The 27,017-nt window shown below is 42.5% G+C and overlaps 2 protein-coding genes across 4 annotated transcripts in view; both read right to left on the bottom strand.

The window, feature by feature from the left end:
- PACS1 (phosphofurin acidic cluster sorting protein 1) overlaps positions 1 to 19,643 on the bottom strand; it is a 141,869-nt gene extending 122,226 nt beyond the window's left edge. The window contains exon 1 of the mRNA XM_025879484.2: positions 19,094 to 19,643. Within this exon, the coding sequence (XP_025735269.1) occupies positions 19,094 to 19,443 (350 nt within the window). The 5' untranslated portion in view covers positions 19,444 to 19,643. The remainder of the gene's footprint in view (positions 1 to 19,093) is intronic.
- Positions 19,644 to 21,178: 1,535 nt separating this feature from the next.
- The window catches only part of SF3B2 (splicing factor 3b subunit 2), a 14,405-nt gene continuing 8,566 nt past the window's right edge, over positions 21,179 to 27,017 (bottom strand). For all 3 annotated transcript variants that reach the window (XM_025878472.2, XM_025878471.2, XM_025878470.2), the window contains exons 17-22: positions 26,255 to 26,362; positions 25,838 to 25,980; positions 25,653 to 25,754; positions 22,046 to 22,145; positions 21,770 to 21,955; positions 21,179 to 21,425 (exon numbers count right to left, since the gene is read on the bottom strand). In XM_025878472.2, coding sequence (XP_025734257.1) covers positions 21,354 to 21,425; positions 21,770 to 21,955; positions 22,046 to 22,145; positions 25,653 to 25,754; positions 25,838 to 25,980; positions 26,255 to 26,362 — 711 coding nt within the window. In that variant the 3' untranslated portion in view covers positions 21,179 to 21,353. The remainder of the gene's footprint in view (positions 21,426 to 21,769; positions 21,956 to 22,045; positions 22,146 to 25,652; positions 25,755 to 25,837; positions 25,981 to 26,254; positions 26,363 to 27,017) is intronic.

A 27,017-nucleotide genomic window follows, 5' to 3' on the forward strand; every position in this document is an offset into this window, starting at 1 on the left:
AAATTTTACTTCAATAAAAGAAACATTTAAGTACACATTAATAGAAAATGAAGAGAGTTTAGCATGGTAGTTAAAAGAATAGATTCTGAGGCCCCACTGCCAGGGTTTGGACTTTGGCTATGCTACTTTTTTGGGCAAGTTACCTAGCCTCTCTACCTATCTGATAATTAAATGAGTTAACACATGGACAGCAATTAGAACAGCACCTAATATATATCAGGCACTCAATTAATGTTAGCTATTATTAAACAAAACTAAAAAGACAATTATTAATGTTAGGAAAAATTAAAAGTTGGCCAGGAAAGGAAAATCACAGTTTACTACATGACTGAACAGTGACTTGCCTTTCTATGGTCATAATAATAAAAACCAAAATTCAATTTTATTGGGAGAATGTGGTGATGGTAGCCAATCTTCCACATATGGAATTCACCAGATAACGTCCAAAGATTGTTTCAGAAACAAGCCTTGTAGAACTACTTGACTCTTCAAAATATATGCATAATACTGATTAAAAATAAATACAACAACAGGAAAAAAACTATTGGGGGAAGTGGACTATTAAAAAATAAAACCATGGGGAGGAAAATAATCAAGTGCTCAAACTCAAATGAAACCAAAATGCAGCTAAAAGGAGCATCAGTCTGTATAAGAAGCTGCAGTCTAGAGAGAATACTAACCAGAGGGGAATCACACTGAAATTCAGGATCATTTGACTATTAAGTATATTTCATATTAAAATTGGAGAGATAGTATCCTTCCTCTCTCACAACTACATTCCAAGGTCTTGTCACCCTTTTATTCAGTAGGAGGCCAGGCATTTCTTAATCCATTGGCCAAAAGGCCATACAGTGAATTAATATGAATGAGAATTTAATTATAATAATGTATCACTTATATTCACATGGACACTTTCACTGAGGAACATAAAACTTGCTTAGATTTTACCATAATCTTCAAAGCATTTCTAAGCAGTAAGACAAGGAAGGAAATGGAAAGTGAGTGGTTTGCCTTTCATTTTGAAAACCAGAATTAAGATATAGAAATCCCTACAGAGTAGTGCTCTTATTACCTTCCTATAAACACACAAGCTTTTAGAAAATAGACACCACTTTCTATCAACAAGTTATTGCTATAGTGGCTGTGGTAGAAGAACCCCAATGGGGCACATCCAGACTATTTAGGAGGCTTCATCTTTGTGACTATGCTTATTGTCCCTGCAAACTTGCAAACTGACATCAACGGCATTTTGTTAGTACTTTAAGATAAAGAATCTATAAACTGTTTCATCTGTTCTTCCCAACAATCTTGATGAGTCAGCCAGGTTTATTTTTATTTCTTTCCATTCTGATGAAAAGACTGAAGGTCAAAAGGTAATTAATCCCAAATTACAGAGTTTTTATTAAAGGAAGATTTAATTCTTCTGGCTCCAAATCCAGTGTTCAATCCACCCTGCCAGTATATTTGTGCCAACAGAAGTTTGTGAAAATGAATCATTTGTTAATTTTTAAAGTCTAGATTACAAACGGCAACATTTGAAACTGTTGGCTTACCTTAGGTTTCTTCCTAAAGCAAACAAAAAGCCAAACACACTTGAGGCCATTCAAGCACACTTACATTTATGGACAATGATAACTGTAATAAAGGCAAAATGTCTTTAGTAAGTGAGTCTTAATATGGTAATGATGGTACTAATGCCTCTAAGGTGCTTTCTGGATTGTCACAATGATTGGGGACTTTATTGACATTCAGTGGTGGATAAACCAAGAATTCGAGACATCCTACCACCCACAATTCCTCTGAGTCCTGCACAATTAAGAAATGACTAGCTTCCTACATGTTTCCAACATTCATGTAAATGAAAACATTCCACCCAAGGGCAGAACCAGGTTTTGTAGGGTCTAAAGCTTATTCTAGTTGGACAGTCCTGTATAATAAAAAGCATACAAATTCACAATTACAAAATTAGCTCTAGTATCCTAAAATATCAAATACGTAGGAATACATCTAAAGAAGGATGTACAACATTTCTATACTATTAAGTGCAAAATCAACAAAGGAAGATCTAAGTAAATGGAGGGACATACCACATTCATTAATTGAAAGAGTCAATATTTTGGGTGCCTGAGTGGCTCAGTTGGTTGAGCGACTGCCTTCAGCTCAGGTCATGATCCTAGAGTCCCAGGATCCAGTCCCGCATCGGGCTCCCTGCTGAGCAGGGAGTCTGCTTCTCCCTCTGACCCTCCCCCCCTCATGCTCTCTCTATCTCATTCTCTCAAATAAATAAATAAATAAAATATTTTTAAAAAAAGAAAGATTCAATATTTTAAGGATTTAAATTCTGTCCAAAGTAATCTACAGATTCAATACAATCCTAATACAATTCTCAAAAAAACTTAAATTGAAAAGCTGGTTCTAAAATTTCTAAGGAAATGCAAAGAACAAAGGCTAGTCAAGGCAACCAAGAACAAACACACAGCTGGAAGACTTAATACCACCAGATAATAGGCCTATTATAAAGATATAATAATAGGGGCGCCTGGATGGCTCAGTCAGTTAAGCATCTGCCTTCAGCTCAGGTCACGATCCCAGGGTCCTGGGATTGGGCTCCCTGCTCAGCAGGGAGTCTACTTCTCCCTCTCCCTTCTGACCCACCCCCAACTTGTGCTCTTGCTATTGCGAACACTCTCTCTCTAATGAATACACAAAAAATCTTAAAAAAAATAAAGATATAGTAATACAGACGGGACATTTGTGCAAGCATGGACAAACTCACCAATGTACAAAACAGAAAGTCTAAAACAGACCCACATGTAAAATGTCATGTGATTTATGATCGAGGTCACAATGCAAAACAATGGAAAAAAGATGATCTTTTTAAATAAATGGTGCAGGGTTAATTGAATATCCATATGGAGGGAAATATATCTTAACCCCTCATACCACACACAAATATCAATTTCAGATGAACTGTAGATCTAAATGTGAAAAGTAAAGCAATACATTTTAAAAGAAAATATTAGTGAACACCTTTATGATATTGAAGTAGGCTAAGATTTCTCAGAGGACATAAAAGGCACTAAACATAAAGGGGAAAATTGAGAAACTGGACTAAATTAAGATTAAGAATTTCTGGGCGCCTGGGTGGCTCAGTCGTTAAGCGTCTGCCTTCGGCTCAGGTCATGATCCCAGGGTCCTGGGATCGAGCCCCGCATCGGGCTTCCTGCTCCGCGGGGAACGTGCTTCTCCCTCTCCCACTCCCCCTGCTTGTGTTCCTTCTCTCGCTGTGTGTCTCTGTCAAATAAATAAATAAAATCTTAAAAAAAAAAAAAGATTAAGAATTTCTGTTCATTAGGGGCGCCTGGGTGGCTCAGTCGGTTAAGCGTCCGCCTTCGTCTCAGGCCACGATCCCAGGGTCCTGGGATCAAGCCCCACATTGGGCTCCCTGATCAGTGAGGAGCCTGCTTCTCCCTCTCCCTCTGCTGCTCCCTCTGCTTGTGCTCTCTCACTCTCTCTGTCTCTGACAAATAAATAAATGGAATCTTAAAAAAGAATTTCTGTTCATCAAAAGACACCATTAAAAGAGTAAAAAGGTAAAATAAATAAATAAGTAAAAAGGCAATCCATGGGGTATAAGAATATGTTTGTAAGAAAAAGAACTCCTACAAGCCAATAAGAAACAGAGACAACCCAACAGAAAAATGGGCAAACAACCTGAACAGACAATTCATAAAAGAAAATATACAATACTAATAAGCTTATGAAAAGGTACTCAACATCATGAGGGAAATGCAAATTAAAATCAACGGAGAAACCATCTTACCTCCAACCAGAAGGGCTAAAACAAAAAAGGCAAAGAATACCACCTGTTGGTGGAGATGTGGTACAACTGGAACCTTCATATTTGCTAAACTGAGCATATACATACCCCATAATCTGTCAATTCCACTCCTGCTTATATACTCAAAAGAAAGGAAATGAAATATATCAGAGTGCTTATATTCACCAACAGACATGGACAAGCATGTTCATAGCAGCACTATCCATAATCACCCCAAACTGGCAATCTCCCATGACTATCACCACAGAATAGTTAAATAAACTGTGATGTATTCATCCATGGAACACTACACAACAAGAATATATGAACTGCAACTACATGTAACAATGTGGATGAATCACACAAACATCCTGTTGAGCAAAGTCAGATACAAGAGTGTGCACATATGAAGTACAAAGGCAGGCAAAACTTGACTTACACTGCTATTAAGTTAGGATATGTTCATTTTTGGTGTGTGGGGGGAGAGGTAGTGATTAGAAGGGGCAAGGCAATGTTTTGGGTTGTTGGTAATGTTCTGTATCCTGATGTCTGTGCTAGTTATGTGGGTATGTCCAGCTTGTAAAAATTCATCAACTGTACTTATTATGTGTACTTTTCTAAGTATATATTATACTCCAACACAAAGTTGTTTGTTTTTTTAAATTAGGTATAGGGCCATGAGGGAACCTCTGTACATGAAGGGCCTTAAGCTTAAGTTTCATTAGCTTCATAATTAATTTGCCTTTGGTCTCACCAGACATACATGTAAGTAAATAAAAAGCAGTTTATAATTATCTAAGCCTACACCTAAATAGATTTTACACAGAAATTTAAGTACTTTCTTCATCATTTAATATATATGGAATTTTCCAGGAATGTAACTACTATGTAAATAGAGGAAGGACTGTACTTTGTTTTGTACAGAACTTCGTGAAGATTTATTCAGAATTCTGGAAAATCATTATCACCAATAGCATTGCCACAGATAATCTGACTTATCCACACAATACACCTGTATCAGTCTCTATTTATAACTGTCATATTCACACAGGAAAAACTACCTGCAAGTACCTGATAGCTATACTTTCTGATGTGCCCCGCCATTTACAAATGTCTTCTGAGAATTCACATATAGAAATACATATTGTATTACAAATAGCCTTCCTTTTGTTTTTCCTTCATATTGCAATTAAGATATTGTAGACATGTTGGTAAGGTTTTATTATCTGGGAATTTCATTTCAGGATAGAAAAAGGGCCATAAATTCTAATTCCTGAATTTAATACCTGTTCTCATGTTATCCAAATCACAAGTTAAGTCATATACTTACTTAAAATGTAAAAGGATAATGAAAAAGAAAAAGGAAAACCCAGGTACCATTCCAAGAGCAATTACCTAAATATATCATAAACTTGATCTAGACATGGTGAACAGAAGAGGGAAATAAGAGTCCAAACTACAAGATCCAACTAAGCCCTTTTCCTTTTAAATCAGTAAGATCCAGTTCAGCATTCACAAGCAAAGGGCTCCATTATTTTCCTGCTCCCTTTCAAAAATAGCTCCACCTTCAAGATTATACAAATTAGATCATTCTGCAGCAGGATTCCTCCTTACAGAGCAGCTCCTAGGAAGCACAAGCAGGCTGTCTGCTGTAGCAAACTATTCATTTAAAAAAACCATGTTTTTGACTTTTCAGTTTTACTGGGTGGCAAAGAATATGTGCTATAGGTATTAGTGGCTTCTGCAACAGATTTCCCTTATTAAAACACATCAAATAAATAGGGATCACTGAGGATATACGAGACCAAGGAAATGTAAGAGCAGAATAATCAGGGATGTTGAGACTCAGCTGCTCCAATAGCTTCATCATGGCCTACAGCAAAAAAAGAAATTAATCTAGATTACTAACACAGTCAGTGCCAACCTATAGATTATTCATTCCATCACCCAGTAAATTCCCACGGAAATTTATTCCCAGTTAATTACAAATGGCAAAAGTGGAAACAAACTCCCTCAAGAACCTTGACAAGTTCTGTTATACAGATCTCATTCTTACATAATGTCACTTAAGATAAAGTTTAATAACAATAACAATAAATTCTTTTGTAAAAACCAGAAAACAGACACAAGGAAGTTAAATTAAATTTTCAAGTCATCTTTGAATTCTTTTGCTCTGTCATACCCCAAATCCAACCCATAAGCAAATCCTTTAGGCTTGAAAATATAGCTAGAATCTGATGAATTTTCTTCTCTTCCACCTCTACCACCCTGTTCCAAGCCAATATTAGCTCCCATGACATCATCACAACACTACCTGGACTCTTTCCTTCCATCCTACCCTTCTTTATAGGCTATTCTATACACAGTGGTCAGTGGGTATTTTAATATGAAAGTCATTATTATGCCTCTTCTCTGGCTCAAAACCCCCAATGGCTTCCCGTCTCACTCAAAGTCAAAGCTAAGTCTTACAATGAGGCCACTGTACGAGATCTGGGTCCCCTTTGCTTCTCTGACTTTCTCTCCCATTACTCACTCCTCCTTCATTTGGCTCCAGCCTACTGGCCTCCTGGATGTTCCTGGAACCTACCAGTACTTGCTGTTCCCTCTGCTGGCTTAGCTAAATGTATGCTCCGCAAAGATTGCCCCCTTCTCTGAGGTCTTGTCGACCACCTTATTTAAAACTGTAATTCTTCTCGGCTCCACTTATTCCCCCTTCCTACTTTCTTTTTCCCCATCCGACATACTCTATCATTTGCTCATTCATTTGCTTATGGTCTGCTGCCCACCTGCCCTTAGAAGGTAGCCTCCACAAGAGCTGGGATTTTGTCTCTTTTACTGACTGTTCTCTCCTCGGTGTCTAAAGTGGTGACCAGCTTATGATGTATACTCAACAGTTACTTGCTGACTAAATGACTACTAGGTAGAGGAAAAGTTAAAGAGACTTATCCAAATCCACATGATGAAGTAAAGCCAAATAAGAAACCAAATTCTAAAGTCAAAACATTTCTGGCATTTGGTTTTGAAGAGATTATAGCAATTTGCTGACTTTTTTCCTGCAGATATTTATAAGAATAGGAGGAAATACCTGAATGAGCATCAAACAAAACAAAGTAAAACAAAACAAAACCCTAATAGAGCCATCATTCCGAACAGTCATTTTTCTAAAAATGTTCTCTTAAGTGGACTCAAATAAGATGAAGCTTCAACAACTGAGACATGGCATTCATTCATCAGTAAGGCTGCCTGAGAACCAGGCCCTTCCAGAACATAAGTAAACTTCTTGCTTGGCCTAAGTCCAAAGCATGCCAAACTAATTTTATGCCAAATCTTAGTTTAAGAAACCATATCCCATTTCTAGCCCAAATTCATTTCCCCAATAAAAGGATACTTTCCTTTTTCTCCATGGAGAGAAAAGCCGACTGAAAAGATTAAGGAGTAATATTTAATAATATTACAGCCATCCTTTTTTATGTTTTCTTTAAAGGAAGGATAGAGGGGATTATCAACAAGTAATAAAAACAAAGCGATAATGATATTGCATACAGTTAATGAACAATTCTCCCCATTAAAGGCAAGGGTATAAACAATTTATTGCACATTTTGGTGGCAGAGAGGAAATACAATTAAATCCATTAATAGCTACAAGAGTTTTTATGTTCCCAGAGGACCTTGGTTTCCAGAGTCGCTTATTCATTTTCATCCACAGCAAAAATGGTGCATGGCAGATATGACAAATGTTGTAGACTACTTTCCATGTATTTTAGTTTTGAGGAGACAATTTTATTAAACAATAGACTAAGATAGATTATACTGCCACATTCCATTGGATATGAGCTAAAAGTGCCAAACAAAAGCCTACTTGTGAAGACAATGTAAATGATGACTAATGTAAATCAAGTCTTTCACAGGTCAACAAATATTATACCATCAAATTCCAGCTTCACTGACATTACCCAAAAATGTTATGGTAATGATTTCTATGAATACAGATGCTCAAACATTTTACATTTTGTTTCTCTTCATAACAAATCAGCAAGGCAAAAAAGGGTGTACTCACTTTTTAAAAAGAGGGAAAATAGTGACTTGCCTAGAGGTAATCAAACAAATTTAACCAAACAATAAATATAGGGCTTTATTTACTAACCCATAATTCTCCAAACCAAATGCAAAATTTGACTTGTATCTCTAACTGCATCTTCAATAGGGTTTTTGACTCCCTAAGACTTTAGAAGATTAAACCCCTACCCAAACTCACCAGCAATCCCATCCTTGGAGTACAACCCAGACCAAGAAGTACATAAAATGTTTCTTCCTTGTCCCAGAACACCGCAGCTGTGAATCTCATGTATTCAGATGATACTGTCCATTACTCTTAGCCTTCATTTCCAGAGCCCATTCATTCTTAATATATTTGATTACCCGGTTTTTTTAGCCCATGGTCTATTTAAAGCAATAAAGCAGAAATAAGGCATATTGATAACAGTAAGGAAAAATGAAGACAAAAAAAGCAAACGCATGAGTTTAAAAATATGTAACACATACCGGTCTACACTCCATTTCAAGCCCTGATGTTCACCATGAAGATACCATTTATCATGATAATTAATCCACACTTGAGAAGAAGTTAATCTGTGGTTTACATATTCTTAAGGAAGAACCAGAAACATGTAAATATATTTGTAGATTTCCAACTAAAATGGGGCATGGGCGCCTGGGTGGCTCAGTCAGTTAAGCGTCCAACTCTTGATTTTGGCTCAGGTCATGATCTCAGGGTTGTGAGACTGAGCCCAACCTCAGGCTCCGTGCTCAGCTGAGAGTCTGCTGAGGATTCTCTCTCTCCTCTCACTCTGCCCCTAGCCCCCCTTTCTCTCCCTCTCTAAAAATAACAGTAATAAAATAAAATGGGATAGTGAAGTCTTGGTGTTTATTAAAGGAGAAAATTAACATATACATACAAAAATCCAAATGTTTCATGATAAACCTTAAATGTATTATCAGGTTTCTCCTATAAAAATAAAATAGAATTTTTCTATAGTTTGAGACATAAAAAGTAAAGCTTAAGGAGATAAGAGAAAAATACCAATTCCATTTAAACCCTCGTTTTCTTAGGAGTCACTTAGCTTTTATTAGTAATAAATGGCTAGCTGTAAACCGGTTTAGTTGCTCTTCTGGCTGCCAAACCAGAGCTAAAGAAGTCAGCAGGTAGAATAGGGAAGCTGTCAAGTCAAATTGGCTCAAAACAAAGTTGTGGTTTGCAGGCGGGGCCTGAACCATCTCTTCCGTTCATATAAGCTGGCAGGATGTAGAAACAGGATCCTGATCCAGCCACTGCTTCAGAAAACCAAAATATTTTATTTTGACTTTAAGCTTGGGGTTTGGCAGGATCTGTGTCTAAAGTGAACCCAAGACCTTATGATGGTCCCACTGAGGAAATCAGAATATCAACCCTGACTCCAGAAAGAAAGCAGTTTTTAGACGGGTATCAGGGAGAGACAGAGAAGTTGGACTGGCAATAAAGATAGCAATAGTAATAGTAGTAGCAGCTATTATTTTTAAGTGTTTTCTATGTGCCACATAAGCATTTACTTGTATTAATCTCATCTAATCCTCATAATTAATGAGGCGCAGGGACAATTATTAGGCCCATTTTGCGGATGAGAAAATTAAAGCATTAGAGAAGTTAAATAATTTACCCAAATCACTAAATGGTAAATGAAAGAATCGGGATTAAAATCCTGGCTAACTGGCTCCAGAACTGTCAGTTATAGCCATTCTGCTGTTAAGTTTCTTGCTATCTATAATCTGGTAATAGAGCAGCATTTTGTAATTCCAACATGACAAAGTGTAAACATTAGATATTATTTGTCAACTATGAGAACGAGCCAGGGCTTGAGGAACACCAAGTTTAAAGACAGAAATCGTTCTGGTGTCAGATAATCATGAATCATGAGACAAATCCCAACCCCACCTCCCTCTAGACTGTGTAGCCTTATAAAATGCCTTCAGCTCACTGGGCCCTGATTTCCCTTTCTGGGAAAGGATCTCAGTACTTGCCTCTGAAGGTTATTATGACACACAGTAAATGCTCCATTAGTCTGGTTTACTTCTTTTGGGTATCAACTCAAACTTCACCAGAGACCTTCTCTGACCACCCTATCCAAAAGAGCCCTTCCACCAACATTGTCAATTCCCTCACTGCACTTTATTTTTCATCATGGCATTCACTCATTACCTATTTATTTATATTAGAAATATATAAAATAAATACCTATTTATTTATATTTATATTACCTAAACATAACTATTTATTATCTGTCCCTCCACCTGAATGTATACTCTAGGAGAGAATGAATTTCTCTACTCACTTACAGCAGTGCTTGGCACACAGAAATATTCAATAATTGCTGAATAAAGCACTGTGTATAACAAATATCCATTCAATAAACATTATAAATAAAAAGGCACTCTTCATCTGATAAATGTATTCATTGAGCACCTATAAGGTAACTAATAAATGAACCAGATTATTTCAGATGATAACACCTAAATGTGAAGATTTATAAATTCCCAGAATAGGCAGGGAAGGGTAGCTTTCCAAGGTGGTAGATTAACTGAGACCTAAATGATACTCACAAGCCAGCCACATGATGATGTGGGGACAAAGCATCCCAGGTGCAAGTGCAAAAGCCCAAAGGCAGAGGTGGCCACGTCTAGGCCCAGCTTGCCCAGAGCCAAGTGAGCACGGTGGAGAATGACAGAAGATAAGGTCAAGGACACAGAAGGGGCCACATCTTGAGGTCTTTCCTAAGGCATGAAAAGGGGTTTTATTCTAAGTATGATGAAAAGTTATTCGATAGTGTCACTTATCTTCACCCACTAGACTGTATACTTAGGAGATCAAGGAGACCAGCTGGTCTATAAACATTTGTTAAATGAATGAATTGGGAAGATTATGAAGAAGGGAGTGACATAATCTGATTTTCTTTTGAAACATCACCCTGAACTGCTACTAGTGGTTATACTCCAGGAGGAAACTAGGGTGGCAAAAGATGGGTAGAATTACAAACAGTAGAATGCAATGTGGTTTGAGAAGTACTGTAATACAGAGAAACGGAAGGATAAAGCTGCTCTGTAAACTCTGAAGCCGTTTGGTGTTTTTTTTTTTTTTTAAAGATTTTATTTATTTATTTGAGAGAGAGAGAATGAGAGATAGAGAGCACGAGAGGGAAGAGGGTCAGAGGGAGAAGCAGACTCCCCGCCGAGCAGGGAGTGCGATGCGGGACTCGATGCGGGACTCGATCCCGGGACTCAAGGATCATGACCTGAGCTGAAGGCAGTTGCTCAACCAAATGAGACACCCAGGCGCCCCCGTTTGGTGTTTTTAAACAGGAGACAGGGAAAGGTCAGTGAGGAGGGAACAAATAAATGACAATTGATGTCCTAAGCCTTTTGTGTTTTCTATACTATTAAAAAAAAAAAAAACTGCTACAAAGAATCTCTATCTCACCTATGAAAAGAGGAACAAAAGGAAATTCAAGATAGACATACAGACAGACACACACATACACACACAAAATGTTTTGGAAAACAACTGTAAAAAAAAACAACAACACCTTTTTATGTCTAAGCACAATACTCAGTCTAAATTTCCTCAGGGACAATTCATAAGCCACTTACATCCACAATGTGACCTGGTGGAAATCTTGCTCACAGTAAGGTTTTGAGAGGCAAGTTGTCATCTGGAAGAGTTACACAGTCCACAAAGAGAGGAACAGATATTCCTCTAGTAGGAATCAAGTTTTAAAACATCATTCCCTTCATATCTACCTTTATCTGTATTGAATCACTAAAAAACACATAAATTACAGTGTAATTTCTAAGATACACATCACAGTTCTAAAAATTTTTTTGCCAAAATACTCTATGGATATTACCTAGTGTCACGTTCACAGAACTAGAAGTACTGTAAATGCTGAAAGGGTTTATCTGGGAGTTGGCAAGGACCACTGTTCCCAAAGAGAAAAAAGGAAGGACAGTATTCAGGGTCAGAAAAATGTGTGAGGCTACAACTAAACTCAGAGATTCTCACCTTGAGTGTATCTTTTTTTTTTTTTTAAGATTTTATTTATTTATTTGACAGAGAGAGGGGGAACAAACAGGGGGAGCAGCAGGCAGAGGGAGAGGGAGAAGCAGACTCCCCACCAAGCAGGGAGCCCGACGCAGGGCTCGATCCCAGGACCCCAGGATAATGACTTGAGCAGAAGGCAGATGCTTAACCAACTGAGCCACCCAGGCGCCCAACCCTGAGTGTATCTTAAAACACTTTACGGTCTAAAAGAATCTATGTAAATATTAAATAAATAAACGTACCATTTTCAGTACTACTTTGTCAACCACCCACCACGAGGGAAACAGCATCTAGAACATTCCCCATTCACCACATTTGCTATCAATAAAAAGGAACAAGCAATTCTAGAACCAAGAAAGGAAAGTAATGAGTGGAATAAAACTTTAGTACCCCATGTCTTTATCCATTCAATATGTACTTTTTTTTCACAGCCTTATTGCAATATAGAATTTGCAAAGTTCACTCCTTTAAGGTATATAATCAAGTAGAGTTGATACGTATTTTTAAATATATATTTTTAAAACAACATTCACTGGTCTGTTCTGTAAGACATGTTTATTATATAAAGTTTAGAAATCATCACAAAAAAATAAGGACAAAAATTAATATCACATATAATCTAGTCATCTAAAAGCCACTTTATTTTTTTTTTAAAGATTTTTATTTATTTATTTGAGAGTGAGAGCGAGAGCAAGAGAGAGAGAGAGTGAGAAAAAGTCAGGGGGAGGGGTAAAGGCAGAGGGAGAAGCAGACTCACCACTGAGCAGGAAGCCCGATGTGGGGCTCAGTCCCAGGACCCCAGGATCATGACCTAAGCCGAAGGCAGACCCTTACCCAACTGAGCCACCCAGGTGCCACTAAAAGCCATTTTAGAATTAATGTTTCTAGACAGTTTTCTTAATAGGTATTGACTAAGAGCTAAAACTGTGGGAAACAAACAGCAGGCAGGCACCAGGAAGCAAATTCCCTAAAAGAAGTGAGCATATTAAAATGTAAAAACATTTATAGGGGAACAACTAATAGAAGAAAACTAACAGGTCCTTGAAATAGTGAAAAAAGGGGACATTTTAAAATAATATGGAAGAGGACAAAAGTATTCAGCTTAATTAAATAAATAAGGAGAAACTGCAGATATTAATACTAGAAATACCATGGTTAGGCAATTTTCTCTTTAAAATAGTGTTATCTAGGGATGCCTGGGTGGCTCAGTCAGTTAAGCATCTGCCTTCGGCTCAGGTCATGATCCCAGTCCAGCATCGGGCTCCCTGATCAGCAGGGAGCCTGCTTCTCTCTCTGCCTGCCACTCCGCCTGCCGCTCTCCCTGCTTGTGCTCTCTTTCCGACAAATAAATAAATAAAATCTTTAAAAAAAAAAATAGTGTTATCTAATAGAACTTTCTGTGGTCCTGAAAATGTTCTAGATCTGCCTTGTCTAATACGGAAGCCACTAACCACATGAGACTAGTGTGACACGAAATGTGTCTAATACAACTAAGAAAGAGAATTTTAAATTTTATTCAGTTTTAATTAATCTTAAATAACATGTGCAACTAGTGGTTACTGTATTGGACAGCACAGCTTTAAAGATAAAACAGCTTATGATGTTAAGACTTAAGTGGATATCAAATGGAATGCTTTCACAAACTGTTTTCTGGAAGATATATAAGCTAAGCAACAATTTATGATCACTTACTGGCCTTCTCTACTGCTCTTCTACTCTACTTCTCTATCCAACACAGAGGCCAGATATAGGTCTACCTAAGCGGCTCCCTGAGCTGTGACTGCAGCTCTTCTCTGGTCTGTAATAAGGTAAAAGGGAATGCAGGCCCAGCAGGCTTTCGAACCACACAACTGCCCTGTGAATGGCAGGAAGAGGAAAATACTCTAGAGTTGGTGTCTAGGCATAAACATCCTGATTCTCTAAAACCATCAGAAGCTATGCTGGTTATTCTTCCAACTAGGCCTAGAGAAGGGAAGATTCTGTCCGTGCTTGCCAAACTAAAACCAAACCACCTCACTCAATCCAGCCCAAGGGGCCTCTGAAAGACATTGTAAGACCAACTTCAAACTCTCTTTTCTCAAGAGCTCTAATACCACTCTGAACCCACACTGGAAAAAGACCAACTCTTATGAGCATTCCTACAGCTACCTTGGATGCCTAAAGTACTCCCAGAATGTGATGCCACAGATGCAAGCCAAGCCAACTCCAAATTTTGGAGGATGCACTAAACCTTCAAGTCCAGGCCAAAACAGGACAAGTTTCCTGGCTTGAAGCAGTGAAAAGACACAGCCCATATTCTTACTTGTACCTCCCTCATGCACACTGAGGCAAACATGCACAGTAACAGTAGCAGCTTACTGGCTCAGCTAAGAAACTGGAAAACTAGTTTAAAAAGAAATCACATAACCACTAATGTGCCCAAAAGATCTGTAAATCAATACATGTAAAACGGACTCTGTGAAAGTCATTCTCTTTCTGACTTAAGGAATCTGAGCTTCCACAGGGACAATGGATAATATTACCCTGATAGAGAGGATATTCTATTACAACACTCACAATGTGAAACTCAAATCTTCTAAGATACGAATATGCTTTTAAGACTTTTAATGCTAGGGAAATAATAAAAATTTCACCAGGTGTCTCTCTTACTTGATCAATTTCATTTACTTCATATCTATCATTTAAGAAGTACTTTCTCTTACAGACCTATAGGTCCTATTTTGTATTTATTTCACCCACATTTTAGAATGAATGGCAAGTAAAAGTATTCCCAATGAATGGATAAAAAAATTAAGGTGTGGAAGAGTTTGCCTTGGCATACAGTAAGAATATAAGAATAATATAGCCTGGCTTGCCTAGTGCTTTTGTGGTTAGAGGGGCAACTGTTCCTAAGTGTCTTGATGAAAGTAACACTTCTACTGCAGACTAGTCATGTCAACTTAGCCATGGCCATCTCCTTTGGTTCTAACAGTTTTATCCAATAAGGCTTAACTTTGGTATCCAATTAAAAAAAAAAAATGTGGTCTAAGGAGAAATGCAACTGGTAACTCCTGAACTCCTTCCCTAAGTACACACACAGATAAGGATATGCAAATGTGCTTTGTACTCAAAAGACAAAGGTGATACAGTTTGTAAGTGATATAACAGAGCACATTTTATCTCCAAATAATTGGTTTTATGCCACTGAGGAAATTTTGTACACCCGTGAAATTTATTTTTTTATTTTTTAAAGATTTTTATTTATTTATTTGTCAGAGAGAGAGAGAGAGCGCACAAACAGGGGGAGCAGTAGAGGGAGAGGGAGAAGCAGGCTCCTCACTGAGGAAGGAGCCCGATGTGGGACTCGATCCCAGGACCCTGGGATCATGACCTGAGCCGAAGGCAGATGCTTAACGACTGAGCCACGCAGGCGTCCCTTATTTATTTTTTTAAAAGATTTTATTTATTTGTTTGACAGAGAGACAGCGAGAGAGGGAACACAAGCAGGGAGAGGGGAGAGGGAGAGGGAGAAGCAGGCTTCCTGCTGAGCAGAGAGCCCGATGCAGGGCTCAATCCTAGGACCCTGGGATCGCAACCTGAGCCAATGGCAGACGCTTAACGACTGAGCCACCGAGGCGCCCCTACACCTGTGAAATTTAATAATTTTTCTGCCTCCACTACTGAAGAAACTCAGAAAAGAACATCAGGGAAAAAAACTTCACCATACAAGGACCAAAGAGAAGGGATCAACGATGAAACTCTAAAACTCTTCCCTTAACATCAAGCAACATGCCACCTGCCTATAATATCACCACACCACTAGCCAATACATGGGCCATAGTAGAGGAAGCACTACTTGGTAAGGAGAGAAAACAATGTCAACTTCTAAAGCTGTGAATTTCATGAACTATAACAGACCTACCTGCTTGTAACAGAATCTTAAAAGCTAACTGTATTTCCCAGTGATTACCTCGGGAGAGTGAAAACAGAGGCAAGACTGGAGGCTTTTTCGTTTTAAATTTCCATCTTTCTGTACTGTTTGAATTTCTAATCATGGACATGTATTAATCTTTTAACTTAAAAAAATGCTGTTAAACGGGCGTCTGGGTGGCTCAGTCGTTAAGCATCTGACATCAGGTCATGATGCCAGTGTCCTGGGATAGAGCCCCACATTGGGCTCCCTGCTTGGTGGGGAGCCTGCTTCTCCCTCTCCCACTCCCCCTGCTCATACTCCCTCTCTCGCTGTGTCTCTCTGTCAAATAAATAAATGAAATCTTAAAAAAAAAAATGCTGGTAAAAATGTCAATGAATAAAACAATTTAGTTATTTTAAAGCCAACTATAGGTATTCTCTTCAACCATAAAAAGCTTACGTATATATATATATACAGAGAGAGAGAGAGAGAGAGAGAGCCTTAAATCCACTATCATGTATACATTTTTAAGTGTACATATGTTACATGCTTGTGTCTCATTTAAGTTACATGAGACAAGAATGTTAATCCTAGGCTATATACAGAGTGCTGCATACAGGGTGCACATTGCCAATACATTCTAAACAACATGAACAAGTAAACAAGGAGACCTCAAATTAACCAGATGACTCTAGTAATTGGAAGGGCCAATAGCAGGGCATTTTCTCCCCACAGGGTGTTATTTTCCATCCTGCAGATAAAACAGCATGCTCCAAAGAGCACAAGTGTTCCACAAGGAGCTGGGAGGCACAAGGGTGATAGCTGAAAAACAAAGTCAGAGCAGGACAGCTGACAATCTCAAGGGCTGGTTAGTAGACATGACATAACTGCATGCTCCCAGCAGGTGAAAACAACAAGCCAACCTAAGTCTGTCACACCAAGTTAGCATAATAATTACCCATTTACTCAGGATGGTAGGCTGTTTCTTGGGCTAATAATTTATTACAGGGACTTTTCAGTGACCAACAGGCGCAGACAAAAAAAAAAAAAAAAGAATCAACAGCAATCAGTGATTTTATTTATCTCCCTCTGTTGCACAGCAGCTTCTTAACAGTTGGCTCAATGCCTTTTCGATCTAACAAGCTAGAAAAGGCAGTTTTCCAAATGTCACCAGTCAAACAAACATAGCGATAGAAGTGAAGGAAGAATGGGCAAGCATGTATTACTAACACTGGACCAAGGTAGGAAGGGGTACAGGGCTTTTATGTTTGAAAGAGGTAGATTAAAATACTTCAACTATAGATGGACCCACCTAGAAAGAGAGAAGCCTGCTAAGGACCATTACACACTAAACTCCCACTTGAGTTTGGTGTTGTGCTAGGGCACTGGCCAAAGCAAACTAAACTAATGTGGCTTCTGATTACCCCGAAGGAAAGACAAAGAAAAAAGAAAGTGTAAGTCAGTGAAGTGAACGCTGAAACACAAAGGACATGAAGAGTAAGGGGGGCGGGGGGGCAGGGGCATGATGGAAGACAATTTAGCATTATCTAAAAAAAGTTTCAGATGTATACTCTGCAAACAGCAATTCCACCCCTATATATAAAGCCAACGAAAAGAAATTTTTGCAAGGAACACCAGGAGTCCTGGACAAAAATATTTAAAGCATTACTGTTCCCGTTAACAAACAAGAAACAACCCAAATGTTCACCAAAAGGAGAATTATGATATATTCATACAATGAAATTCTATCCGTTAGTGAAAATATTTAAACTAGAGCCACTGTACCCCACTGACGAGTCTCACAAGCTTAATGCTCAGTTAAAACACAGTAACAACTGACTTAATTCACAGAACACATACAGTGTGACGGCACTTACATAAACTTCAAAAACACTCAAAACTAAAAAATACTGTTTAGCGATGCATGCATGCAATAAAACTACTTTTAAAAGACAAGGGAAATAATAAATACACAATTCAGGATAGTGTTTACCTTTGTGGGGGGAAGTAGGGGATATGGTCAGGAAGGGCATCCTGAGGGCTTCAACATAATTTATAATGCTCTGTTTCTTAAGCTGAGTCATGTATAGAAATGTACTTTTCATCAGTTTGTAAAATACCCTATCTAGGAGATATCTCTGTGTGTGTATGTGTATAATTTTGTATGCAAGGAACGACTCAAAATAAAGGGAGGGGGAGATAAATAGAGTTGAGGCTGGTACCAGACAATACTTCCTAACCCCAACTTACACATCCATCTACCCAGGCTAGGCTAACAGAATAAGGAACCAGTCCAAAACTCCAAGGCAACAGAATCGGCTCAGTTTAGAGGTGACAAAAAGATCACCTCCAGGCACTTTTCTGGGCTTACTAGGTGAAACCAGCTCCAGTGTCTGTTCACCGGGTAAACTGTAAGACACTGCACACTGTCCCCAAAGAGTTGGAGAAACACTGCTTTGCCGATACAGAAAGAGAAAACATCACAAACTCAGGCATATTTTAATCAATGAAAGGAAAGTCCCCAGATGGTTCCAACAGAGGAATGGACTGAATTTAAGGAACAAGGCAGTAATTTTATGTAGCCCTCCAGGGCTGGGAGAATTTGTGACTAGCTACTGGGGAGGGAGGAGGGAATGAAAAATACACTTAAAGACACATTAACTAGGACTTTTACAAGAGCACAGAGGCCAGGAGAGAATGTGTGTATTCTGAAGCCCAAACGAACGTGCGCGCACTGAAGACTGGAAGCCTCAAGGGTTACTCTCTGGGCTTTACCTGGCAGAAGGTGACAACGGAGTTTGGCACACGCTGAGTATATTGGGAAATAATACTATCAAACGACATCTATACCACATCTCTGTAACATATGTACAGCCCACGGGCGCCAACGAGGCAAGGAAAAGAGTCTGTGACATTCGCAGGGAAACTGACCGTCAGGAAGGCCGGACTCGGTCAGATCGACGAGAGAAGGCCCCGGGCTGAGAGTCCAGAAGGCCCCGATCGGGGAGGGGAAAAGGGTGGTCCCGGGCCGAGGCAGAAGGTGGGGCTGCCAGGAGAGGGCGGGGTCCCCGCAGGAGGAGCCCTGGGAGGCCTGGCAGCAGCCCGGCAGGAGCCAGGCGGGGCAGCGAGGGGGAATCCAGGGAGGGGGCGCTCCCTTGGGCGCTGGGACGGGGAAGAATGAGAAGGCGGGGGGGCCTGTCACAGCCCCGGCCCTGCGGCCCCGAGGGCCCGGTCCCCCCCGCCCGCCGCTCACCTGGGCACGCAGCTGGACGAGCTCCGGTCCACCTCCCAGGTGGCGTACAGGTTCATCTGCACCGGGGCGGGGGTGCGGCCTGGCCCCGGGCCGGCGGGAGGCGCGGAGCCGGAGGCCACCGCGACGGCCATGGAGGTGGAGGTGGACGAGGACGAGGAGGAGGCGGCCGCCGCCGAGGTGGACGAGGACGACGAGGTGGCCTGGGCCAGCTTGGGGGGCGTCGGCTGCTGAGGCGGCGGCTGCTGCGGCGGCTGCTGCTGTTGCGGGGACTGGGCGACCCCAGAGCCCCGCTGGCCGCTGCCGCCCCCGGCGCCTCCAGGACCACCACCCGCCCCTCCGCGTTCAGCCATGGCCCGGCCGGGGGTGGGGGGCGCGGGGGTTACGGGGATCCGGACGACGCCGAGAGGACGCCCAGGCTTCTTCCACGGCGGCGGCGAGGGATCGACTCGTCTCCTCAGCCCGCCCGCCCGAGCGCGCGAGCGAGCGAGCGAGAGGCTGCACGCACGCGCGGGGCCTCCCGGCGCGCGGTCCTCGCGCTCGCCCGCCGCTGCCTGTTGCGGCTCGCGCCGCCGAGACACTGGGTGGGCGTGTCCGTGGGGGGCGGGGAGCTCTGGCTGGCGCCGGCCCCACCCAGCACCGAGGGGCGGGGCCCGGGCTCGCGCTCGCGTCCCTGGCGAGCCTGTGGGCGCGCTCCCCTCGCTCCCCAGCTCCCCAGCTCCCCAGCTCCCCGCGCTTTCCTCGCTCCCGCACCCGGCCGGACACTGCCCTTAAATCCGCGGCGCGGGCGGCCCCCAGCCGGCCCGCTCCTCCCCTCCCCCGCCGTCCTCTCGGCGGCAACAGCTAGGCCAGCGGAAACTCCGCTTTTCCGGGGCGCGGCCCCGGCCAGGAGGCGGCTGCTGCGGGAGCGCGCTTCGGGCCCCTCGGGTCCCCAGAGCCCGGCAAAGCCCGCGTCGCGCCAGCCTACCTAGCCGCCCCCCCACCCACCCCAGCTCTGCGCCCCGGGGTTTCTTCACGACCTACAAAGGGAGCCGTGGCGACCCAGTGGTCGGCCCGCGCGCCTGTGGGCCGTGAAGTTTCCGTCCCTGCTTCTCTCCACCATAGGCGCGTGGGCTCAGAGACCTAGAGTCCAAAAGGCCCTGCCTGGCAAGGGTGAAAGAAATATAAAGCTAAGCCCTGGCCCGTCAGGAGCCACCCTTCCTCCTTTTCTGTCTTACTGCTCCCCTCCCTCAAAGAAGGAGTCTAGAGTTCCAAGCCCCTCCATCCCTACCCTCAATTTCTTCCACCTGTAATGTTTTTCTCTGCTTTCACCCTTTACTTAGTCTCTCTACCATCCTACTCCTCCCAAGACTTAGCTCAATCAACTGCCACGTCCAACATGGGATCTCCCACACCACACACACCCCCACCCTCCGCCCCCCCCACCCCCAGTCATCCATCGTCTCCAAAAACCATCTTGAAGTCTCCTGACACGGGCACCTTGGTTGGTGCACTTTGGGCAGAGCAATACCACTAGTACAAGAGCAGAATGACTTCTCAGCACCCAGCAAATGCCTGTGGGGCCCCTGAAGTCCAACCTTGTCTAGCCTGTTGGGAAGACTTCTTGGGACCAGAGGACTAGAACCTGGAGAAAGCAAGCCCCCCACCCACACCTAGAGACTGGGTGACTGAAACCCCTCAGTTCACATGGACTCAGGACAATCAAGATTTTGAGTTGTGTTCTCTCCCAGGTATGGACTTGGGACTCTTTTGGCCACAGGTCTATTAGGAAGGCCTCACCTGGCCTACTTCCCAAGCCCACTGCACTTCCTCAGCCCAGCCAGGGTGCTAAGCTGGCTATTTTTAGTCCCCAAGGACAAAGTAGTAAGGTCAAACCAGACCTAGAGGTACTTCCCAGAGAGACCTCTTACAAAAGCAGGCAGTAGTAAGACACAATTTCAGCCTGGCTTTGAGGACTGGTGAGTCTCAACTGCAACATCTGATCCAGGCGCATGCCCCTGGTCACTGAGGGAGCCCTGAAGTTGCAGAAAAAGCCTGTTTTAGTCCTTTTGCACGAGGGGATTAAAAGATGAAGGAAGATCAGAAGTGTTACATATGCATCTCTTTCCCTGGGAAACAGCTTTATTTACAAAACAGGTCTAAAATAAGAACATGAAATGACAAGCCCTTGGGAATTGTGGGAGAGCTGGCTCTTGGGGACCATGTGTGAAGCCCAAGCATCCAGACAAAGGGCCTAAAGGAGGGCCAGATGTGTGAGGGGGACCTAAAATTTGAACTCCTTGTATTTCTTGCTGCCCCCACGGCTGTCCTGGGGCTGAGCTTTCCGTTTCTTTTGCTAGAGGAGAGAAAGAGAAACAGGTTACAACAGGTGAAACAACCCACTGATCCCCAAGACAAGGGTGGGCAGCCCGAGTCAGCCATGTGGGTCTGTGGAAAAAGCGCTAAAACTGGATTCTCAGACTTGGATCAGTTCCCCTCCCTGTGCCTTAGTTTTCATCATCCTTAAAGAGGGCAGCCCACCAGAGGATTTCTAAGATTTCCAGCACCGGGGAAACTCAGGGCAGCAGACACTGAGTGCACCCTCATTCTCGTATCAGAGGACACCACGCCACTGAAAACAGAGTCCCTGGTACCTAGTCCCTGGCTCACACCCAGCTGGGTTCCCCTGTGACCTCCTACCTTTTGTTTGGCAGCATGCTCGGCCACCATGTCACTAAAGTCTTCCTTCTCCACCTGTGCCTGCTGCTCCCGCACATGCTCCTCATACTTCTGGGTCATGGCCATGGGATCCAGCTCCAACTCTTCAGGTGCCAGGGCCACTTCCACACCTTGTAGCTCGGGAGCCGGGCCCTTCCGGCTCATCACCTGGAAAAGGGATCAGAGTCTTGTCATCTACAGAGAGGCTTAGAAGACTTCGTTTCTGCCCCCTTTCCCAGCCCCCAAAAGAGTGCTCACTGTGGACATGTCATAGATGTGGGTTGATCCCATCATGGCTCCCCCAACAGTGGCCGTTCTCTTCTCTGGTAACACAGTGAACAGCTGAGGTGTCTCACTTCTGCAAAGGACAATGCGGTCAGGCCCAAAAAGGGAGGGACATAAGGGTCTCCGGAACGGGAAGCAAAGAGAACACAAGCAGCACCTCCGCCCAGCTCCCAGAGGAATTCCAAGACACCCAAAGGAAAAATGATGCCTAGGCTGCCTCTGCAGGTCGTAGAGACCCATGAGAGGAAAGGACTGGGTCGCTGGGGAGGGGGATGGGGCAGTGCTGACTCCAGGAAATACAGCCTGGAAGGAATACAGGGACTGAGTTAAAGGATCCCCTGAACCAAGTTTAGGAGATCAGAAACTAAGATTCCCACATGTGAAGAGGGTCTAAGGGTCAGGCTGAAAGTTTCCAAAACAACTCTGGTACAAAGAAGATGGCAGGAGAAAAGAGATGACAACAGCTCCTGCCCAAAGTTGTACCTGGAGTCCTAACATAGAGAACTCAAACTTCCAGTACCTCCTATGGTGCAAGAACCATCTGAGCCAGTCTCGCCATGAATTTCAATGATTCCACTCAAAACACAAGAGCAAATCTACCAATATCAATCCAGACCTCTCCCCACCTCTCCCGCTGGAAGAGGTTAACAATCTATTCTCACACAGCAGCCAGAGTTAATACCTTAAAACAGTTCAGATCCTGTCATTCCTTTGCTTAAAATCCTCTGAGGCTTCTGATTATCTGAATAAACCCAAACTCCCTACGTGATCTAAAGGATTCATAATCTGGTCCCTTACTTAATCCCTGTTCGCTATACTCCAACCACATGACCCTTCCTCCTTTTCTTCCTTGAACGTGCAAAGCTTGAGACTTCTGGAGAAGGAGTAACGGGGACCAGATTTACCCTCCTACCTGAAACAACCAAAAAATAAAATGGGCAAAACACATGAAACAAAGATCTTCCAGTCACTGGACAGGGGGTAACAAAGAAGAGTAACTCATGAGACAGGAAACGAGGCGTGTCCTTCAGTTACCCCGCCTCCTGCATTGAGAGAGTCTGCAGGCCACAGAACAAGGAGAGGGAACCACGTAGAGCCCAGAGGACTCTAGTCGACGGAGCTGAAGGGATGAAGCCGAGAGACCAGAGAGACCAAGGCAGCTAGAGATCACAGGGCAGAGTCCTAGAGAAGAGACAGCAGCACAGAGACTTGAGAACTCAGGAGACCTACAGAGGGTCCTCCTCAGGACGTAGGTGAGTAAAGTACCAGAGCCAGGGAAAGAAGCACCCAAAAGGACTAGTGGTAACAATGCCTGCTGCCCACATGGGCCTGGGAATAGTGCCTAACTCACTAGCCTTATTAAAAATCCTCCTGGGCGCCTGGGTGGCTCAGTTGGTTGGGCAACTGCCTTCGGCTCAGGTCATGATCCCAGAGTCCCGGGATCAAGTCCCGCATCAGGCTCCCTGCTCAGCGAGGAGCCTGCTTCTCCCTCTGACCCTCCCCCCCCTCATGTACTCTCTGTCTTTCTCGCTCTCTCAAAAAAATAAATAAATCTTTAAAAAAAAAAAAAATCCTCCTGATTAACAGGGCACTGGGTAGAGTATACAGAACGTCCTGGGCCTAGTAGTAGAGAGCACTGCACACCGCTTCAGTCCTGCCTCAGGAACCTGAAAAGCAAGACCTGAATCACACTGTTTCCAAGTACCTTCACTGTGTGCCTAAATAAACCCGAATAAGATTTACAGAAGTACAAAAGAACCCTGCACCCAACAAGGTGAATTTTATAAAGTCTGGCTTTCAATCAAAAATTAACAAGCATGTGGGGTGCTTGGGTGGCACCATCGGTTAAGTGTCCAACTCTTGGTTTTGGCTCAGGTCGTGACCTCAGGGTTATAAGATCAAGCCCCAAATTAAGATCTGTGCTCAGCATGGAGTCTGCTTGGGATTCTCTCTCTCTGTCCCTCTGCCCCTCCCACTCATGCTCTCTCTCTCAAATAAATGAATCTTTAAAAGGAAAAAAAAAAGGGAAATACAAAGAAAAAAGATATTTTCAAAATGAACAGAGCATCAGTGAGCAGGAGGGCAGCTTCAAGAGATCTAATACATATATAACTGGAGTTGCCAAAGGAGAAGAGAAAGCAAAGGGAACAGAAATGTATTTGGAGAGGGGCACCTGGGTGGCTCAGTCGGTTAAGTGTCTGTCTCTTGATTTCGGCTCAGATCATGATCTCAGGGTTGTGAGATCAAGCCTCATGTTGGGCTCCATGCTGGGCATGGAGCCTGCTTGGGATTCTCTCTCTCTCCCTCTTCCTCTGCACCCCCCCACCCCAAAATAAAGTACTAAAAGTAAAAAACTACTGTCAACCTAGGATCCTGTTCCTGACCAAAATCAAAAATCTTTCAAAAGGACATTTAAATAAAACAAAAAAAAATTAAAATAAAATAAATCTTTCAAAAGGACAAATGAAGTAGTTTTTAGACTGCCAACACTGAAAGAATTCATGACCACCAGACCCACAACAAGAAATGCTGAAGGCATCAAAAACTAATGATGTAATATATGGTGATTAACATAACAATAAAAAAATTTAAAAAAAAAGAAAAAAAAAAAAAGAAATGCTGAAGGATGTCTTTCCGGTGGAAGGAAAATGCTACCAGATGGAAACCTGGATGTACACAAAGAAATGAAAGAACACTGAGAATGGTAATTAGATGAGTTAAAATAGGACTAATTATTCAAATCTCTCTAAAAGATAAAAAAAAAAAGGACAACTGACCATTTAAACAAAAATAACCACATAGTATAGGATTTACAACATGTCAAAGTAGAAAGCATGACAACAGTGCAAAGGTTGGGAAGAGAGAAATGGAAGTATACTGCTGTTAGGTGCTCACTACTCCCCAGAAGTGGCATTATCACTTAAAGGTACATTGTGATAAAGATGGATACTATAAACCCTACAGCAACCACTAAAAATAACAAAACAGAGCTTTACAGTTAATAAGTCAACAAAGGAGATAAAATGGAGTCATAAAAAAAATGCTCAATTAATCTAAAATGTAGGCAAATGGCAAAATGGAACAAAGAACAGAATGGGCAAAGAGAAGATCATCTCAGGAAAAAGGGGTCAACTCATCAAGAAGACTTAACGATACTATACATTTATATACCTAATAAGAGAGTTTCCATTGCAAGACTATGAGAAACCCCTGCCTGTCTTAGGCACTTACGGCTCCTTCTGCCCCGGATCACCCCGTGGTTAGATCTTTCCTAACATTCAGCTCTCGGCTCAGATACCTCAGTGAGACCTTCCCAAAGACCTCCCCACCACTCAAATCCCTCCACATCCCATTACCTAGTTGACTCTGCTTCACCATCCTACCCCCATCCGAAATCAGCTTGTTCTCTGATGAACTGCTTACCTGGTGTTTTTCACTGCCTAGAGCGGTGCCTGGCACAGAGCTGGTGTTCCATAACTGGTTCACAAGGTGGGGGAAGGGGGTAATGAGTCAGCTGGCCAACCCAGAGGCCAAAGGGAAGAGCAAGACCTTCTCTCTCAGCCCTGCCTGGTTCTCTCACCCGTCCATCGCTTCCTCAATCTTCTTCTTCCTCAGCTCAATGAGTTCAGGGGTCTCCATTCCAGCCGGCACTGACGAGAACCCTCCAGGAGTGATGAGGCCACTTCAAAGAGAGAAACAACCTCTGGAGTAAAGAGAAGGCCCCCAGTGACAGACCACTTCAGAGGCAGACTCCGCTCTCCCCACCTGTCTGCAGGGGTAATAAAGCCTGTCTCATCCGGTTTGTCCTCATCACTTTCCTCCTCTTCCTCTTCTTCTGAAGACTCTTCATCAGATGGCTCCAGCTCCCCCCAAGGGGTCCTATCAATCTCTTCTTCCTCAGTCTTGGTCTGAAAGAGATCATTCATTCATTCGGCAAACATTTACTATATACCTATAATGCGTCACGTTGTTGTAAACTGAAGAGATATAAAAGTAAACAGACAATAATCTCTGCCTACGGAGAGCTCATATTCTAGGGGGGAACTTGCGTCAGTCACATCTCAGGAAAACGCATGCCCTTTTTCAGACTTTGAAACTTCCAAACACCCAGCTCCCTGATAATGAATCTACAAACCAACCTCTACACTTCATGACCTGAAGTAAGACAGCCATGGCCTATACCTGAAATTCAGCAGCATTGGTTCCAAACACGTCCCCATAGAGTGGTTTCCCAGTCTCATCTACTGGGGGTTTGCCCCAGCCACCAGCATGGTACCCGAAGGAACAGCTCTGCAAGAGACCAAATGCAAGTCAGTTCCACTACTAAGCTCCAGACACACTACAAAGTACAGAATTAATGCCTGGTAACTCTGGAAATTATGATTTCAGAGAAGAATTAAATGTATTACAAGGCAAAAGTGGTAGCAACAGAAATCCAGAGACAATAGGATGGGGAGATGGGAGGCACAGAGTCGACTAATAAACCTCAGGCTTCTTGGTAGGGTCCGTTATGTCTGAAAATAAATCAGGCACTTTTAAAAACAGGATGCTTAACTTCTTACTGATTTTTCCTAACTTTGGGAAGCTTTTAAGATCTATTTCTTTAAAGGGCCAAAAATTTTTACCTGAAGTTTAACAATTACTTCTTTTTCACTTTAATGACTTTGCTATTAAAAATTTTTTAAATCAACGCTCCACATTTAAAAATAAAAGCATAGGGGCGTCTGAGTGGCTGAGATGGTTAAGTGTCTGCCTTTGGCTCAGGTCATGATCCCAGGGTCCTGGGATCGAGCCCCACATCAAGCTCCCTGCTCAGCGGGGAGCCTGCTTCTCCCTCTCCTTCTGCTGCTCCCTCTGCTTGTACTCTCTCGCTTGCACTCTCTGTCTCTTAAATAAATAAATAAATAAATAAATAAATAAATAAATAAATAAATAAATAAATAAA

The sequence above is a fragment of the Callorhinus ursinus genome, unplaced genomic scaffold (genome assembly GCF_003265705.2).
Source record: "Callorhinus ursinus isolate GAN/ISIS: 27379988/994484 unplaced genomic scaffold, GSC_fseal_2.0 scaffold51, whole genome shotgun sequence".
NCBI classification, from domain to species: domain Eukaryota; kingdom Metazoa; phylum Chordata; class Mammalia; order Carnivora; family Otariidae; genus Callorhinus; species Callorhinus ursinus.